Below are 20,467 nucleotides of genomic sequence, written 5' to 3'. Positions count from 1 at the left end.
TTCGAACATTGCAGGAGTCACAGCTGTATGCTTACTGGCTGACACGCGGGAGATCGGACAGGTTTGCATGACCTTGTTGTGAAGATGATGACACCTCACCCAATGAGTCACTGTGCGTTCTTTCAGTGCCAAATCTCAGTAGAAATTCTGCAAGCACCTATGAATGTCTGTGATGCTATGGTTTTCCACCATAAGAAACTCAACATTAGCTCTCTGCTCGGGGAGCACCTCTGTTACAGATGCCACATTTTGAAAGCTATGTATAGTGCCACCACTTATCGAAACTTCATGAAACTGTAGCGGCTGAAGTGGAAATATTCCACAATGTCTCTCAACAAATTCTGCATTTTTTCAACCAAATTTGGGTGAGAAAGAAAATGTTGCATTACTTATTGAGCACTCCTCGTAGAACTACAAAAAATGACCAAAAAAGAAGTCTATGAAGTTAGTGATTAGATATTGCATGTGCTACAAGAAAACTATACAGTAATTTGTGATAAAGTAGCATTTTATTATCTTTATGCACCATAATGTTTGAGTAGATGGTTGCAAGAAATGCAGTAAAATAAAGAAAAAACAGTGAAGTAGAAGATAAAAGTTGGCTGATGAAGTGCCGATTTCAGAGTAACAACTTTGAAACCCATAAATAGTTGATAAAAATAGTTATAGGTGTGGTGAACTGTGGTGTGATGTGAGTCAATGCCAATTAAAATTGGAAAGCATAAACTGTAAGAATTTGAGAATAGGTGAAACACATACAGACTCTGAGAACTGGATTTGCAAGTTTAGCGATTGTCTTATACTGGTATATAATTTACTTTGTTTTTCATATATTTCAAGAATCTTTTTCACTTAAAGGAACAAACATATTACAATACATGCTTGTGACAAAATTGTTTCATTGTTGAATGAGACTGCTAAAACCAAACACACACAATTTCATAGATGGATTCTGCACCTTCTGTTCATTACACCACCAGGCAAGTGATGATTTCTCTTGTGAAATATCAACTGTGTGGTGAATGCTGCAGATTTCCTAACTCGACAGTCCACAGAATACCTACCATGAAGATTAAAGCTTGAGAGATACCATATTTGATTTGGAAGCTTGAACTTCTAAAATAGCAGTTTTTTTAAATAGATTTGTAATTGTTCCTCTTTCCAGATCCTGTGGTAAATTTTTCAAAATTTAAATCAAGTATTCAGTTAACTTAAATGCTGACCATTGCATCTTTTTTTAACTTTTGAATTTAGTCTGGTTATGGTAAACGTTTCTCCTTTTGTTATGTCATGTAACTAAATTTCATATAATGTAACATCAGTTCTTTACAGCAGTGCTAACATCTAGAGACTAAACATATGTGTGTATGTCAAATTAAACACCTTTCAGCTGTCTAGTTTTCAAACTTATTTTATTTGGCTACCAGTTTCAGTGTTTTGCTATGCCACCTACAGACCCCTGACCGACTCTGATCAAAATAGGTGCCAGCAATACTAGTATTAATAGATTTATGCTATAGTGATCACTTCAGCAATCATCTGTCAGCAGAAGATGGTTGAAATGATTGCTATAGCAAAAATCTGCTACTGCCAGTATTGCTGGCACCTGTTTTGATCAGAACCGAGGTAGAATCTTCCTGCACATCAATCGGGTGCCTGAAGATAGTGTAGTAAAATGCTGAAACTTGTAGCCAAATAAAATAAGTTTTGAAACTAGACAAGGTGTTTAGTCTGTATCGAAGAGCTGAGTCCCGCGACCATCTCTAGAAGGGACATACAGAAACATATGTGTATTTACGTAATGTAGAACACTAAGTGTAAGGAAACATGCTCACAGTGGTATTTTGTAAACTTTTTTTGTCTATGGCAGTTGTCAATGAACCATTTGGATGCCGTTATACAGTTTAAAGTCCTCTGTTTTGATGTCCTCTAGTAAAGTATCCATTATCCAACGTAGGTTATGTGCCACCAGTTCACCACATATAAACCTCCAAAAGTAAATAACACAAATGAGTATCAAGTTAGTAAACAACATGCCACATAGTTATACATAAACACATGTATATGAATTCAAATGAGTGTGTGACTCATTCAACTATAGGAACTGGTGTAGGACATGACAAAATTTTACCACTTAATTTTTTTGTTGTGTATGTGTATGGCTCTCTTCATATGATTCATGGAAGCATTGATGAGGAAAGAAAAGTGTACAGGAAGACATTTAGTGTGGATCTAAAAATATGCTTTGAATGGAACTACAATAGAAATAAGAATTCTTTTCTGTCATGAGCTTATGATTACAGTGTTAGTCCTGGGTGGTTAGTGGACCTGTACAAGTCAGAGCAGAATAATTTAAGACAAGATAACTTTCTCACAGTGTTTCAAATGTGAAGGGAGTGAAATAACATGATATAGTAAGATACTGGATAAAAGTCTATTACAAGACTATACGTCAAACGACAATGGTGGGAAAGTTAAGCGTAATTACAAACAAATCTACACCACCTATCAGGCAAAAGAGAAAAGAAAGTTAAGAACTATTTGAGGCAAATAATTGAATCTGAAATAGAGAGAGAATTTTAATGGCATATAGTTTTAAATGAAGAGTTATTGAGTGAAAAGCACACAGGTACTTCGGATATGGCATCACACCATTTCATAGAAAAAAATGTTTTGAAAGGATGATTACATATGTTTTGCATTAAAATATTACTGCCATAACAGAAACACTGTGCAAAACAGATTACCATGATATTTGTCTGTGAAACGTTCCTTATAATCATGAAAGGTGGATTCCATTCTGCCTGTATTTTTGATAATGTCACGGGTATTGAGAGTTGAATTGTGCAATAATGAAGTAACATGGTGTTTTTTTTTTTTTTTTGAGGGGAGAATACCACTCAAATGTTATAAGTTATTTTTTGTTGTAAGGAGGCTTGCTGATGAATACTAATAATTTAGAATCATTTATCTCCTTTTTTTTAATTGTTACCTGTTTTACAGAATTCTTCCAGCGGCAACTATGTACCTGAAATTTTGTTTGATGGTGCAAATGGCGTTGGGGCATTGATTATGAAGGAGCTTATCCCACTCCTAGATGGACTCCTAACAATCAAACCATACAATAATGGTGAAGGCAAGCTGAATTATCATGTGAGTATGTATTTCTTAACTCAGAAATTGTAGCTTGTGGTAATCTGGCTTTGGTCTTACGAAAAGTATAAGAATGTCCACAGAATATAACAGGTGGAGCAGAGAAGTCATTTTGTGCAGAAGACACATAACAGCCTTAAACTCCCATTGCAATTAACAGATACTGAATTTACCATGGTCACAGTCCATTTTAGATTAAAAGTATTATTTGCGTGATAAAAATTACTAAAACAAAATATTTGAAACAAATATCACAAAATATGGCTTTCTCTTTGTTTAGTATCTGTACTGCAAAGATGCAGTTTCTGTGCGTTTGCTAATCTGCCTCCACTGAAACTTATCAAAGCCATCTATAGTACTATTAATTTACCATGTATCCTCTGTAAGCCAGATGGAGTGATAAGTATTATTGTCTTAGTCACTGAATTAGATGTATTTCTGAATGTGTAAATGTTGTGTCATAAGCACAGTTTATCTTTCTTCTCATAGACTTACCTTTGTTCATCATACATTGCAGAGACGCCTGTATGCAAGTCCAGTAGAGCACTCATATTTTTGTGTTGTGTTGTACTTTGCCTCTAGTTATGGTTGCTGACAACTGGTCAGTTCCATACAAAAATTGTTCTGTTTGAGTTTAGACTTAGTGTTTGAGGCATATAAGAATCTTTCATTGTGAAAGTAGCCAGCCTCATTTGTTACATTAAGACAGAATGAATTTATAAATGCACAGAGAATCAGCACTTCAATCATTCTCAGTGAGAATATTTTTATGTTGTTGAAGATAATGATCTGCTGATGATAACATGATCTTCCAACTAAGTCTGTCAGCCATACTAACTTCACTTCTCTGTTATTGTTTTATACTATTCTTCTTTGTCACTTAATTTTTTTATTTTATGTATAATTGAAATCATTTGAACAAGGAATAAGTTTTCTATGAACATTTATTGGTAAAAGGGCAATAAAGAAATATGCTTTTTATATTTATACTGTTCTGAAAACAGTAAAAAAGTCGTAAGATGAATCCATAATAAGAAAACGGTGAAGTGGCAGAGGGGTTGGGTGGGAGGAAGGATGGGAGATGGGTCCATTATTACAAGTTTTTGGATTTTACAGACATTTGTAGTGGCTTTGTGACTTAGTTAAGTTAAAGTAAATAGGGGATATATTTTCTTAGTGTAGGTGTTAGATTACAAATGCAAAGATCTGAGATTCAGTCTCCCATGGACCCTACGATATTGTTTGATACTTGTTGCTTCTTTTATCTCTGGCAGTGAGTTACACAGTGTGGGGCAAATAAAAGTGGCCCGGAGAACAGATTTCCAGGGTACAAGGACACATGGCACAGGAAAGGAAATACAGTAATAACCTGACTATAGCAGTTGTTGAAAGTGATCACTATTCATCTCTTGGCACTTCTGGGCTCTGGTCAGCAAGCTGCTGAAGGCAAATCAAAGCTGGACTGCTGGAATTGCTGCAGTCTCATCCAAAATGTTCTGCTGCAGATCTTGAAGTTTATGAGAGTAGTTGTGATCCACCTTAGACTTGAGGGCTCCCCACACAATGTAATGCACACTGACAAATCAGGTGCCCTGGGTGGCCAGCTAGGGCCATGATCAGACTGACCTGTGTGAACAACTCTTGTCAGGGGTGAAGATTTTGTAAACATGCTCAAAGGTTGTATGGGCAGTTGCTCCGTCCTGTTGGAAGTAATTGTAAGTCTTTTCCTCCTCCATTAACACTTCCACAAACTCACGTCCAATCTTATCCACTCCTCCAGGTCACCTTTATTTGCCCCACCTTGTATATCTCAAAAATGGCAGTTTGCACCATGGTTTGAAGTCTGCGCTAAACTGATGGTCCCTTTTAACTGATCGATTAAGTGAGCGTGCGCTCGTGTGTGTGTGTGTGTGTGTGTGTGTGTGTGTGTGTGTGTGTGTGTGTATGTGTGTGTGTGGGCGCGGGTGCGCGCACAAACACTGTGCTGTCAAACGTTTTGTGACAGACACCAGAGGCGCTGTGTGTGTGTGTGTGTGTGTGTGTGTGTGTGTGTGTGTGTTATTGTTTAGTTATGCTTTTTATATTTTGTATCTTCCATGTAAGTAGGTTGTGCATAATTAAGACATAACTCCGATGTTTTTGTTCCCTGCATGTTCAAGGGAGTTTTTGTGTTGTTTAGTTCCGTTGTATCATGTACACACAGGTTCTAATAGTCGAATGACAGTCTGCACGGGTTGTACCGACAAAGTGGTGACCCCAATGTAAACAAACATTTAGTATCATTGGATTAATGAGCTCTTATGAAAGAGATTTACAGAATGACTAATACTAATCCTGCCATGTCATGCCTGGCTGTAAGACTACTACTTTTTGGCCACACAATCCAGCTTTGTGGTTGTGCAGGTGGAGGCCAGTTTTTCCTGTTCTGGATTTTCAGTGGATGCTGCGAAGTTTGTGCTGGTAGTAAGCGTATTAGGTCACCAGTATGCCACAGAAGTGCAAGATATAATTATCTCACCACCAGGGGCTAACTCCTATGACCAGCTTCAGGCAGAACTGATCTGGTGAGTGTCAGCATCACAAGAAGAGCGAATCTGTCAGGTTCTCACACAGGAAGATATCAGAGGCAGAAACCATTGCAGTACTTGCAGCACCTAAGAAGAAAAGTAGACATGGGAACCATTCTGGACAGCTAACTGCTCACTATATAAAGGCGTCGTTTGCCACTTCTTCAAAGCAATCATAGCATCACAGGCTGACTTACCCTTGAATGTAGTACCAGAGTTGGCAGATAAAATCCAGGACATGATGATACCGACTCACGTCAACGCAATCATCGTGCAGTGTACTAGCTTGAAACCAACTGTTTCTGCTCCAGTTATGATGTCTTGGCAGCCAAGGTAGATCTATTGATGCAGCAGACTGGCGAACTGTTATCTTGACACGGTCCGAATGATGACAGAGACCTTAATTGATACCAAAGATGGAGGCAGATCATAGATGATCTCTTCTGCAACTGAGCTGGATCAGTAAGGTATCTCCTAGTATCACTCGGAGTTCAGAAAGCAAGCACGCAGATGCATAACCCACTGCACTAACCCAAATGGCTGCGGCTTTCGGAAGTAGGCACCTCCTGCAATTGCTGGTCAGCGTCTCTGGGCCTATTTGTTTGTGATTGGTGGTCTGGCTGGAAATTTTTAATACACACTGGATCTAATTTGTCCATTTATCAATGGACTGCGTTGCACAGGAAGCAACCACCCATATTATTCTGTCTGACTGCTGCAAACAACTCGGTCATAACAACGTGCAATACTCTGTGCTTGTAACTAGACCTGGGTTTATGATGAGTCTTCGTTTGGGATTTCACCACTGCTGAACCTATCATTGGATCGAACTAACTTGCCCATTACAATCTACTACTGGACATGAAGAACTAATGCCTAGTTGATAACACCACAGGTTTAACAGTGGCCAGATTTTGGCGGCATACAGCCTTTCATACTGCCAAAGTTATTTGGGTGGCAGAAACATGAATGCCAGAACAATGCTGGACAGATATCCAGTGCCATTGTTATATGGATGTGTTGAGTGGTGCAGTTACTTTTAGTGCCTTAAACTGCATAAAAGTGTACACACAGATCATTGTAGCTGAATGAGTCATTCTCAAGACAGCAATCAGCACGCTTTTCAGCCTGTTTGAGAGCAAATTTATGACTTTTGGACTCTGGAACACTGCTCAAAGTTGGCAATGCTTCATTCACTCAATGCTCCAGGGCCTAACCTTTTCGTTTGCTTACCTGAACAATATTTTAGTTTCTTTGCATAGACAGAGGAACATCAGCAGTCAAGCCGTGGGAACACCACAGCGTCATCCTAAACACTACTATGAGGGTGGTTTGAAAAGTTCGCGGTATCACCACGAGAGGTCAGCAGTAGCACAATGCATTGTTCATGTGATATTCAGTGGACTGTTGCCTGTAAACACATGCCATGTCATTGCACTTTGAAGAGAGCTGTGGGGGTGACATGCTCTGTTGTTGTTCCCGCGTAGTGATTTGCAAAGATGGAAAAAATCGAGATTCGAGCAGTGATTAAGTACTTTGTAAAGAAAGGTATGAAAGAAAAGGATATTCATACCGATTTTCAGAATACACTGAGGGATTCTGCTCTTTCATATTCAACTGTTGCCAAGTGGACAAATGAATTTAAATTTGGCCGAGAGATCTTGGATGATGATTCACACAGTGGTCGGCCAAGATGTGTCACTACTCCAGAAACCATTCCAAAAGTACACAAAATGGTTATGGAAGATTGCCAGTTGAAAGTTTAAGAAATTGCTCACACTTGCCAGATGTCATCTAAAAGGGTATATCACACTTTAACTGAAGAATTAGAAATGAAAAAATTAACGTGCAAGATGGGTGCCGCAACTGTTGATGCTGGATCAAAAACGCAAGAGAGTGGAGATATTGGAGATATTGGAACAATGTTTGGCCCATTTTAGAAGAAATGAACTAGGTTTTTTGCACCTGTTTGTGACTACAGATGAAACTTGGGTGCACTACTATACCCCAGAGACAAAACAACAGTCAAAGCAGTGGAAACATATTGATTCTTCGACACTAAAGAAAGCAAAGACAATTCCATCAGCGGGAAAGGTCACGGAATCGGTGTTCTGGTATGTGAAGGGGATTCTGTTTGTAGATTATCTTCCCACTGGGCAAACAATTACTAGAGAATACTGTGCTAACCACCTGGACAAATTACAACAAAAGATATGTGGGAAAAGGCCAGGTTTAGCAAGGCCGAAAATCATCTTCCATCAAGGCAATGTGCGCCTGCACACATGTGCCATTGCCATGGCATAATTACATGAACTAAGATATGAATTGTTGCCACACCCAGATTATTACCTGATGTGGCTCCGTTAGACTTCCATCTCTTACCAAAACTGAATTTTTTTTTTTTTAGTGGATGAAGATTCATTTCAAATGAAGAATTGATAGCTAGAGGTGACAACTATTTTGCAGGCCTTGAGGAAACTCATTTTTGAGATGGGATCAAGGCACTAGAACATCGCTGGACCAAGTTCATTAATCTACAAGGAAATTACATTAAAAAATAAAAAGTGTTTCAGTGATGTAAGTACTCTTTTTCTATTCTGTTCTGAGATCTTTTCAAACCACCCTCGTAGATATGTCTTTGGCCAGTACAAAGTGGATTTACTAGGACATACAACAACAGCAGAAGGTTTGCTACCTCTACCAGAAAGCCTGGTTGCCATCTTATGGATTTCGCACTAAAGTATAGCTAAGGAATTGCATTGATTTCTGGACATGTTAAATTTTTATTGCCATCACTTGCCACACTCTGCTGCATTACAAGAGCTGTTAATTGCAGTACTCACCAACCCAAAGAATAAGGGTAACTCACCTATAGCATGGACTGATAGTGTATTGTGATGTTTGAAGCAGCCACAAAGAGCATCACAGATGCCGCTTTACTGGCGCACCCTGAGCCTACTGCACCTTTGGCACTGGAAGTGGATGCTAGCCAGGTGGCAATCGGCGCAGCGTTGCAACAACAATCTAGTGACATACAACAGGCATTCTTGTTTTTCTTGCACAAACTATCACCTTCACAAAAGCTTGGAGCACATACAACAAAGAAATTCTGGTCTTTTACGGGATTGTCAGATAATTTAGCCCTCACCTAGAAGCTAGAGAGTTTATTATTTACACCAGCCACAAACCACTAACTTAAGCCTTTCACCAGAACAATGTGAACTTTTTACGTAGGCAAGACAGTCAGCTTATATTTATTAGCAATTGAGCATGGACGTCAAGCACATCTCTAGTACTGACAATGTGGTGGCCGATTGTTTCTCTCAGGTTGAAAGCATTACTAGCATGATCAATTACATTGAGCTTGCCACCTCTCAACAGTCAAACCAAGAACTACAAGGACTTTTATCAACAGGAACATCAGCATTGGATCTGCAACTTATCCAAATTCTAGCGAGTGATGTCAGGCTCTATTGTGACATGACCATGTCAAGTCTGTGACCATTCCTACCTATTGTCTACAGAAGGGACGTCTTTAGTATGCTACACAGCCTGTGTCATCCTGATATTTGATCGATGATTAAACCTGGCGACAAATCATTATGTATGGCTGGGAATGTAGGACTGCCAGGAGTGGATGAGTTATTTTAAATGCCAACACAGCAAGATACATTGCCACATACAAGCACCAATAGGGAATTTTCCAATTACAGCAGCCCATTTTAGTCATGTCCATATCAACATCATTGGTCCATTGCCATTCTCTGAAGGCTTATGTTGTATACTTCTGATGATAGATTGTTACACCAGCTGGCTGGAAGGTGCACTGATTTACAACATTACAGTAGAAACTGTGGCTTTTGCTTTTGTGTCATATTGGGTGTCGCATTTTGGCTGCCACGACAGACAGAGGACAACATTTTGAATCAAGTCTGTTTGACCAACTCAGGAAGTTTTGCAGTGCAACTTGCCACTAAATGACAAACTACCACCCGGCCAGCAATGGGATGATGAAGAGATGGCACCGCTCACTTAAGGCAGCACTAATGTGCCATGATGCTGAGAGGACCAAGGCCCTTCACATGATATTACTCAACTTCATATACACTTTCAAACCAGATCCAGATACTTCTTTGGTGGAACTGGTGCATGGTGAGATGCTGAGGCTTCAAGGAGAATTCGTGGAAACCAACATCGCCCTGTCAAAACCAAGAGATGATCAATCGGAATTCCGCAGTCAGCACTGCAACATAATGGTGCAGAATTTTAACAGCACCACCACCCCAACGAATTTTCACCATATGGGGGAATAAAAAGTGAAAACTAATGTAAACTACAACAAAAATGTGTCTTAATTTGAACAAGGAATCTAATGATGAACCAGTCGGTTTGAACTGGTAACGACACTATTTATGTGAATAAATAGCATTAAAAAAAGTGGCTCGTTACCGTTACCTTATCTGCAAGAAACAAGCTGTAAATCATAATAATTTTAATGTCTTGTTCTTAGTTAGTTACAGTAATTTTGTAGGGGTGACACTGAATGTGTTATTAATCTTTTTTTAATCACTGGTAGTTAGTCATTAAGTTGAACACTTCTTTTTATCAAATAAAAATGGTCATCTTGGGTTTCAAAAACTCTGCAACAGCATGCTTATCTGCAGTTATCTGCAACACACTTCAGGTTCCAAAACAGTGTGTCTCATCTCTGTTGCAGGGTGTATTTTCCTGTGAAGCCACACTCTTTGTTAGTGACCTAAGTTCTGACAACTTTGATTTATTTACAATATGCTATAGAAATAGTACGAAAGACAAAAAAAAAATAGAGATTTTTTGACACTTCCTACACAGTGAATAGTGGCATACGTGGGTGGGTAAATTATTGAAACTGATTAATAATTGCTGTTTGGATAACTGAAAAAAATTGATTGTAAAGAATAGTCGAAAGAAATTTGAAGGTCATTTCTAAATCTGTACACATATCCTGGGTGAACTTCAACTGGCACCAGTATCAACAGACCTTCAATATCAATACATTTATGATCAATATTCATAATTTGAGTTATGCACAACTTCGCATTAATTCTATTGTGGGTAGTCCTGATTATAACAATGCTGATACAGGATCGCTCCTCCGTTGCTCGCCCTAATTCCTTTTGTCTGCTCCGAACCTCCTGATGCAGGATATCAGTGGCAGGCAAAATGATGAACAGATAAGTGTGGTGGTCATGAATGTATGAATAAACTTTGCTTTCCTGATAACTTTTTATGGCACTTTTAATATACGGTTGAAATACACATTTTTAAGCAATAGTGGTACGACGGATCTAATCATACGTCCTCCCACTACCACTTATAGAAACAAACAGGTGAAGGTACAGGAATTAATAAATTGAAGAGTGTATTTCTTCTCCCTTTTTGTCATGCAGCTGTATCAAAACATTATCCTTGCCACAAAACAACTCGTTAATTTATCTTTGTCGTGGTCTATAAGTCATTCACTTAATATATAGCTTACATCTATTAAAAAAAAGACTCAACATAATTGCCTCTCACTGTGCACTGACGTCATACAGAAGTGCACAGTGTCTGAGCTTATTTCCCTTTTTGAGGGTTGATAATCCTGGCCAGTATGGGCATAGCCTTGATTTTTAGCCATTGGAGCTATCCTGAATGGTATCAGTTTATATAGGCATGTTAGCTTCTTTTAACACATACATACATACATACATACATACATACATAAGTTTTCTCTCGGAACAAAGTGCCTGATGTAACCACATAGTCCCTTTGTTGTCAGTCAGCGTCTGCACAGTGTTCAGATTGCGAAGCGTATGTGCGCAGCCCAATGTCCGTTATCATCCCAGTTTGCACTCACATGTCCAAAACGAGGCCAGTGTGTCCGTGTTGTGCATTTACAGTAGCTTTCACTGCGCAAATTTGTGAAGCTCATGTTCAGCAGCATGATCCTTTGTGAAATCTTTTATTTCACCTCATTGCTCTTACTTATTCAGTGAGGACACCAGCTTTACATCTGACATCCGTCAACAAGGTAAGTTCCTTGCCTCTTTTACGACATTGTCGAGCACAAAAAATTCATGTTACACGAAGTATTGCCATCTTTAGTTTATCACATGCACACACACGTATATCACACGCACACTTAACACTTGCAACCAGGTTTTGTATGTTTTTGTGCTTTGTTTTCAAGCGTCTTTCATACAGTTGCATTACATAAAGTTTCTGTAGTTTCATTTCCACATACTATACACATAACATATTAAAATACAAATACAATTACAAAATAAACTTAGCCTATTCATTTGCTGACATGTCATTATCCTTGCTTATATACATTATAGTTTGTAACATATTCTCTCCCCTTTTTATACATAGTATCACTGCTTGTCATTTTGTTTTCATTTTTGTAACATTATTTGATTCCAATTGTATGAGTACACATTTAACTCTCATTTGGTTATACACTCTTTATACAACATTCATACAATAATAGATTCTGTTTTTATTTATGGCATAAATTGATATACATTTAATTTCAATATACAATGACTTCTTGTTGGAGCATATTTATCAATTCCAAAGAATTAAAGAAATAAACGATAGGTGCTACAATAGATACTACTTGCTGCTCTCTAGCATTCTCCAGGAAGGATCTACACACCACAGGGTTGAGGAAATTCCACGGAAAGGCATTTATGTGCTCAGTTACATCTCATTAATAGACTTAACTGTGATCCCAAGAACAAAATAGTTTTTAACTATATATGACGGTAGTATCTGTTCCCGAAAGAACAGTTACCATTGAGGACCATACAACTTTGCTAGAAATGAAATGATAATTAAATGGACACCCTAGCTGCAAACTGGCATTGATGTACTTCATTGGGGACATATTGAAAATGTGTGTCCTGACCAGGACTCGAATCTGGGATCTCCTGCTTACATGGCAGACGCTCTATCCATCTGAGGCACCGAGGGGCACAGAGGATAGTGTGCCTGCAGGGACTTATCCCTTGCACGCTCCCTGTGAGACCCACATTCCCAACAAGTCCACACCACTATATTTGTAGTGCGCCTAATAGATGTTTGCCCATCATACTCATTACTCATGGCAGATTAATCTACCAAGTCCCGTACGAGTTCGGGCATAGCGTGTGCATTCGCACAAGGAGGTCAGTGGCTGGGAAGCCATATTTTTTAACTATATATGATGGTAGTATCTGTTCCCAAAAGAACAGTTACAGTTGAGGACCATGCAGCTTTGCTAGAAATGAAATGATAATTAAATGTACACCCTAGCTGCAAACAGGCGTTGATTTACTTCATTGGGGACATTTAATTATCCACTTAATTATCATTTCATTTCTTGCAAAGCTCCATGGTCCTCAACGGTAACTGTTCTTTTGAGAACAGATACTACCGTCATATATAGTTAAAAAATATGGATTCCTGGCCATTGACCTTCTTGTGCGAACGCACACGCTATGCCCGAACTCGTACGGGACTTGGTAGATTAATCTGCCACGAGTAATGAGTATGATGGGCAAACATGTATTAGGCACACTACAAATGTCCCACTCAGGGCACACATTTTCAACACGTCCCCAATGAAGTACACCAATGCCTGTTTGCAGCTAGGGTGTCCATTTAATTATCATTTCAAAATAGTTTTTGTTTCTACACACAACTCAAACCTGACGATGCCAATTGAAGCATATACTTATTCAGTGTTTAAAAGTGCAACTCAGTATTTACATGTTATGTTCATTGTATAAAGGATAACCATTCCATGTGCTGAGGTATCCAGAGTTGTATCATCAATACGGTATATTACATACAATGAGTGTACAACATTGTTTATGTATGTAACAAACATGCATAAAAATTTCAATATAAATCAGGTGTTTAACGCTTTCATGGATAGCATCGTGATATGTGGCATTCTGCAACTGTTTTCTTCTTCACATACTTTCACACCATTGCATTCATACATAACATAAACTTAAAACTATATTTATCTTGTGGTGTGGTCCTTCCTTATGTTTATGTGGTACGTAACACTCTACAAGCATTTATCTTTCTTCACTTCAGGATGTGTGGATGCATCGTTCCCTGGAAGAAAAAAACTTAATACTAACTTAAAACTAAATCTTCTTGGATAAGTGTATAGTGGCTTAATGGCTACTAATATCTTTTTCAAATATTCAACCATGTATTCACACCCCTTCGCTTCAGTATGCAGTCGTGCTATCACAAAACTTATTTAATATCATGTGTGCATCTGTACTTACCTTATAAATCTGAAAGAAAAACTGTATTATAGGTGTGGTGCAGCCTGTTTATTCAGCTTGCCGCTTACACTGTACTCGCTTGTTTACCTGCAGCAAGACTTTTCTGGCCCATCAAGTATAATTAGAGCTTGAACTTCCAATACTTAAATTTGTAAATATTGTACGTATATAGATGTAATGTATATAGTAGCATAGTGTAAGTAAATATTTTGTAGTTTAGCATCCCTTTCCCCCATGTATAATACCTGTAGCTTATCTTTGCTAGTGCAGGCTGTAGCTCATCAGGTTTGTTTTCTTTTTGGTGCTCCAACACTCCCTGCTGTGCCTGTCTGCATTGCATGCGCTTGTGGTATGTTGACTAGCTTGCTCCCCAATGTGCATGTACTGTGTTGCTCTGATACCACTTTTGTCTCGGCGAGTTCTGTATTGCACTGTGTGCTACCATGTGTTTCACAAGTTCGTTTATTTGTTTACAACTGGGTTACACGCATGTCAAACTGTTGTATTTAGAGTATTGTCACCTCCTGACACGTAAAAGTAAAACTGGGTTACACACAAGGTGAACCATTGTTTTTAGAGTATTGTCATCTCTAAATGCACAAAAGTAAAATTCCTCCTTGTTACAACCACTCATTTTATTGTTTACACATTCGACATATAAGAAAAAACACTAACAAAAAATTTTCCTTATCAACTAACCACATAAATTCTGGAATGTGACTTTCCAGCATCGTAAATCTAACATTGTTATACATTATATCTGAAAACAAAGATGATGTAACTTAACAAATGAAAGCGCTGGCATGTTGATAGACACACAAACAAACATAAAAATACACACAAAATTCAAGCTTTTGCAACCAGCGGTTGCTTCATCAGGAAAGAGGGAAGGAGAGGGAAAGACGAAAGGATGTGGGTTTTAAGGGAGAGGGTAAGGAGTCATTCCAATCCCAGGAGCGGAAAGACTTACCTTAGGGGGAAAAAGGATAGGTGTACACTCGCGCGCGCACACACACACACATCCATCCGCATGTACACAGACACAAGCAGACATTTGTAAAGGCAAAGAGTTTGGGCAGATATGTCAGTCGAGGCGGAAATACAGAGGCAAAGATGTTACTGAATCACAGGTGAAGTATGAGCGGCGGCAACTTGAAATTAGCGGAGGTTGAGGCCTGGTGGGTAACGGGAAGAGAGGATATACTGAAGGGCAAGTTCCCGTCTCCAGAGTTCTGACAGGTTGGTGTTAGTGGGAAGTATCCAGATAACCCGGACGGTGTAACACTGTGCAAGGATGTGCTGGCCGTGCACCAAGGCATGTTTAGCCACAGGTGATCCTCATTACCAACAAACACTGTCCGCCTATGTCCATTCATGGGAATGGACAGTTTATTGCTGGTCATTCCCACATAGAAAGCTTCACAGTGTAGGCAGGTCAGTTGGTAAATCACGTGGGTGCTTTCACACGTGGCTCTGCCTTCGATCGTGTACACCTTCCGGGTTACAGGACTGGAGTAGGTGGTGGTGGGAGGGTGCATGGGACAGGTTTTACACTGGGGGCGGTTACAAGGGTAGGAGCCAGAGGGTAGGGAAGGTGGTTTGGGGATGAACCAAGAGGTTACGAAGGTTAGGTGGACGGCGGAAAGACACTCTTGGTGGAGTGGGGAGGATTTCATGATGGATGGATCTCATGTCAGGGCAGGATTTGAGGAAGTCGTATCTCTGCTGGAGAGCCACATTCAGAGTCTGATCCAGTCCCGGAAAGTATCCTGTCACAAGTGGGGTACTTTCGGGGTTCTTCTGTGGGAGGTTCTGGGTTTGAGGGGATGAGGAAGTGACTCTGGTAATTTGCTTCTGTACCAGGTCAGGAGGGTAGTTGTGGGATGCGAAAGCTGTTTTCAGGTTGTTGGTGTAATGGTTCAGGGATTCCGGACTGGAGCAGATTCGTTTGCCACGAAACCTAGGTTGTAGGGAAGGGACCGTTTGATGTGGAATGGGTGGCAGCTGTCATAATGGAGGTACTGTTGCTTGTTGGTGGGTTTGATGTGGACGGACGTGTGACGCTGGCCATTGGACAGATGGAGGTCAACGTCAAGGAAAATGGCATGGGATTTGGAGTAGGACCAGGTGAATCTAATGGAACCAAAGGAGTTGAGGTTGGAGAGGAAATTCTGGAGTTGTTCTTCACTGTGAGTCCAGACCATGAAGATGTCATCAATAAATCTGTACCAGACTTTGGGTTGGCAGGCCTGGGTAACCAAGAAGGCTTCCTCTAAGCGACCCATAAATAGGTTGGCGTACGAGGGGGCCATCCTGGTACCCGTTGCTGTTCCCTTTAATTGTTGGTATGTCTGGCCTTCAAAAGTGAAGAAGTTGTGAGTCAGGATGAAGCTGGCTAAGGTAATGAGGAAAGAGGTTTTAGGTAGGGTGGCAGGTGATCGGCGTGAAAGGAAGCGCTCCATCGCAGCGGGGCTCTGGACGTGCGGAATATTTGTGTATAAGGAAGTGGCATCAATGGTTACAAGGATGGTTTCCGGGGGTAATAGATTGGGTAAGGATTCCAGGCATTTGAGAAAGTGGTTGGTGTCTTTGATGAAGGATGGGAGACTGCATGTAATGGGTTGAAGGTGTTGATCTACGTAGGCAGAGATACGTTCTGTGGGGGCTTGGTAACCAGCTACAATGGGGCGGCCGGGATGATTGGGTTTGTGGATTTTAGGAAGAAGGTAGAATGTAGGGGTGCGGGGTGTCAGTGGGGTCAGGAGGTTGATGGAGTAAGGTAAAAGGTTTTGCATGGGGCCTACGGTTATGAGGATTCCTTGAAGCTCTGCCTGGACATCAGGAATGGGATTACCTTGGCAAACTTTGTATGTAGTGTTGTCTGTAAGCTGATGCAGTCCCTCAGCCACATACTCCCGACGATCAAGTACCACGGTCGTGGAACCCTTGTCTGCCGGAAGAATGACGATGGATCGGTCAGCCTTCAGATCATGGATAGCCTGGGCTTCAGCAGTGGTGATGTTGGGAGTAGGATTTAGGTTTTTAAACAAGGATTGAGAGGCAAGGCTGGACGTGAGAAATTCCTGGAAGGTTTGGAGAGGGTGATTTTGAGGAAGAGGAGGTGGGTCCCGCTGTGACGGAGGATGGAACTGTTCCAGGCAGGGTTCAATTTGGATAGTGTCTTGGGGAGTTGGATCATTAGGAGTAGGATTAGGATCATTTTTCTTCGTGGCAAAGTGATATTTCCAGCAGAGAGTACGAGTGTAGGACAGTAAATCTTTGACGAGGGCTGTTTGGTTGAATCTGGGAGTAGGGCTGAAGGTGAGGCCTTTGGATAGGACAGAGGTTTCGGATTGGGAGAGAGGTTTGGAGGAAAGGTTAACTACTGAATTAGGGTGTTGTGGTTCCAGATTGTGATGATTAGAATTTTGAGGTTTTGGGGTGAGTGGAGCTGGAAGTGGGAGATTGAGTAGATGGGAGAGACTGGGTCTATGTGCAATGAGAGGAGGTTGAGGTTTGCTGGAAAGATTGTGAAGGGTGAGTGAGTTGCCTTTCCGGAGGTGGGAAACCAGGAGATTGGATAGTTTTTTGAGGTGGAGGGTGGCATGCTGTTCTAATTTGCGGTTGGCCTGTAGGAGGATGCTTTGAACAGCTGGTGTGGATGTGGGAGAGGAAAGATTGAGGACTTTTATTAAGGATAGGAGTTGACGGGTGTGTTCATTGGCTGAGTTGATGTGTAGGTGAAGGATTAGGTGGGTGAGGGCAATGGATTGTTCAGTTTGGAACTGGTATAGGGACTGATGGAAAGAAGGGCTACAGCCAGAGATGGGAACTTTAAGTGTGAGGCCTTTGGGGGTAATGCCAAATGTCAGACAGGCCTGAGTAAATAAAATATGGGACCGTAATCTGGCTAGGGTGAAGGCATGTTTGCGAAGGGAATGTAAATAAAACTTAATGGGGTCGTTGTGGGGATGTTGTGAGGGTGATATGGTATTATAAGGTGGAAAGTGTAACATGAGGCTGAAATGTAAATGAAAATAAAAATATATGGGGAGAGATAAAGGTGAATTAGAAAGCAACTGGAGATCTGGTGTGAAAAAATTTGAAAAAGTGTTGGTTAAAGCTGAGTTATGTTGATCCTGTGGTGAACTTGGGTTGGTAAACAATGATGTGCACAAAGGTTAGGTGGTTGTGTTGCCACCAAAACACGTTAAAGGGTGGAGAAATTTGCGAAAATTTCGAAAAAACTGCGTGTAAATGTATTAAAAGGAGTGGTTTTGTGGTGGCAGATTATGAAAATGAGGCTAACAATTTTCTGACGAAGAAATAATGACGTTAAAACCTGTGGGAAGCGGCTAAAAATGATCAGTGATGTGGGAAAAATGGAAATAGAAATAAAGCGAAAGTTGTTGGAACTAGCCGAAATGGTTGTTTAATAGGTGAAAGGAACTGTTTGTGAACTGGAAACGGTGGATTTTATAGTGTTGAAAGCAGAAAAAAAATTTTTTGGTTATGGTTTGGAAGTGGGTTAAAGCAAACACAAAAATACGCACAAAATTCAAGCTTTCGCAACCAATGGTTAACATTGTTATACATATATACAACTTAAAGGGTATACAGCCCTTCTTTCAATATATAAACATTTTCAAGTATTTGTGTGGGTAAAGGCCTTTGTCTTTACACAAGTTCATGTGTATCAATCTGATGCTCCCGGGTAGGGGATTTTAGTAATTATATATGGTCCGGTGTATAGAAGTTGCCACTTATGATTCAGTTTTCAAATTTTTATGGATTTAGGATGTGTCCTAAGTAACACCTTTTGTCTTATTTAAAATTGTGTTGTACGTTTCAACTTTCTCATAAATTCCTTCTCTGTATTTAGCCTAGGTTTGTTGTATTTTATCGTCCAGTGATAATTCCGGTATCAGTATCTTGGGCAAAGGTTTTTCCCACTTGTCTGTTTGTTTGCAATTGAACATCAGCTCATTTGATGTAAATCCAGTAGATGTATGGGAAAGATTGTTAACAACTTGTAAGAAGGCAGTGACATATTCAATCCACTTGGTATGTTTACGAGGTATATAGGTCCTCACAAACCTTTTTAATTCCTTAAACAACCTTTCTGTGTGGGATGCTTCAGGATGAAATTTGGATACTAAAATGTGTTTGATGTGGTTGGAATCCACAAACTCTTTTAATTTACATCCAAAAAAATGTGAGGAATTATCTGTTAACATGATTTCTGGTTTTCCTACTCTTACAAAATTATCGTCTTTGATTTGTCTTATTATTGAACTGGCTGTAATGGCATACAGTTTCACATATTTGGGGAAAATATCATGGATACCTACTATATACCTTACTCCCCCTTACCTCTGTGATAGGGTCCAACCACATCCAACGAAACCTTTTCTAGATATTTTTTTTTTTTTTTTTTTAGCCACGATGAGATGTAGTTTTATCTGTTTGGAGATGTTAAAATGTTTTGCTTTCTGGCAGACAATACACTTTCTTACCCACTGTAGTACTTTTCATCTAAGGTTGAGGAAATAACAGTATGTACCTATTTTGTCAGTGCATTTTGCAGTGCCATAACGCCCCAAGTATTGTGGGTATGTAATATAAAATCATCCACATATTCCTCTGGCAAACACACGTGCCATTGTTCTTGTTCGGAATAGTTCCTATGGAGCAGAATACCTTTGAGAATAGTGAAAAACCTTTTTAACTTTCCATCACCACTTTGTTTAAGTTTCGCTCTTACCTTACTCCAGTGTTGTCTTCCTGCCATAATTGCTCCATGTGTTTACACGTGTGGACATAGTATGGTTGGAGTGTTTTGTCTTCCATCAACATAGCTCTTATTTCCTGCTCTAAAAAATCGTTGAATTCATGTAAGCTTTGTGGTAATTGAGCAAGAGCATCAGCTGTTATGTTTTGATTTCCTTTTATGTATACTGTTTCAAAATCGAATTCTTGAAGATACATACACCACCTGAATATCCATTGGCGCATCAGTTTACAAGTCAACAAAAATGATGGGGACTGATGGTCACAGTATACTTACTCCATGGAAAATATTCACGCTTTTTAAAGGACCAAATTACAGCCAAACCCTCCAACTCCGTAACTGAATATGAACATTCAGCTTCAGATAAGGTGTGGCTGGTGAAGCTAATTACTTTAGGGATGAGATTGCCCTCTTTTACCATTTGAAAAAGGCATGCACCCAAACCTTGAGAAGACGCATTAGTGCATACGCAAAAATCCTTCTTCATGTCTGTTTGAGATAAAATATTAGCATTGCTTGATGTTCTCTAAATTGGTTTGACATTGCTTGTCCCATAGCCAAGGTCTGTTTTTTTTTTGGAGAAGATTGAGTAAAGCACAATTGTTCATGAGTTGTTAAGGAATGAATTTCCTGAAAAATGAATC

General features: G+C 39.8%; 1 protein-coding gene across 2 annotated transcripts in view; it reads left to right on the top strand.

The window, feature by feature from the left end:
* The window catches only part of LOC124789693 (phosphoacetylglucosamine mutase), a 149,434-nt gene that overhangs the window by 94,088 nt on the left and 34,879 nt on the right, over window positions 1-20,467 (top strand). For both annotated transcript variants that reach the window (XM_047257135.1, XM_047257136.1), the window contains one exon: window positions 3,004-3,153. In XM_047257135.1, coding sequence (XP_047113091.1) covers window positions 3,004-3,153 — 150 coding nt within the window. The remainder of the gene's footprint in view (window positions 1-3,003; window positions 3,154-20,467) is intronic.

The sequence above is a fragment of the Schistocerca piceifrons genome, chromosome 3 (genome assembly GCF_021461385.2).
Source record: "Schistocerca piceifrons isolate TAMUIC-IGC-003096 chromosome 3, iqSchPice1.1, whole genome shotgun sequence".
Taxonomy (NCBI): Eukaryota; Metazoa; Arthropoda; class Insecta; order Orthoptera; family Acrididae; genus Schistocerca; species Schistocerca piceifrons.
The sequence above is the reverse complement of the archived record's forward strand: the minus strand, read 5'-3'. Positions and strand labels throughout refer to the sequence as shown.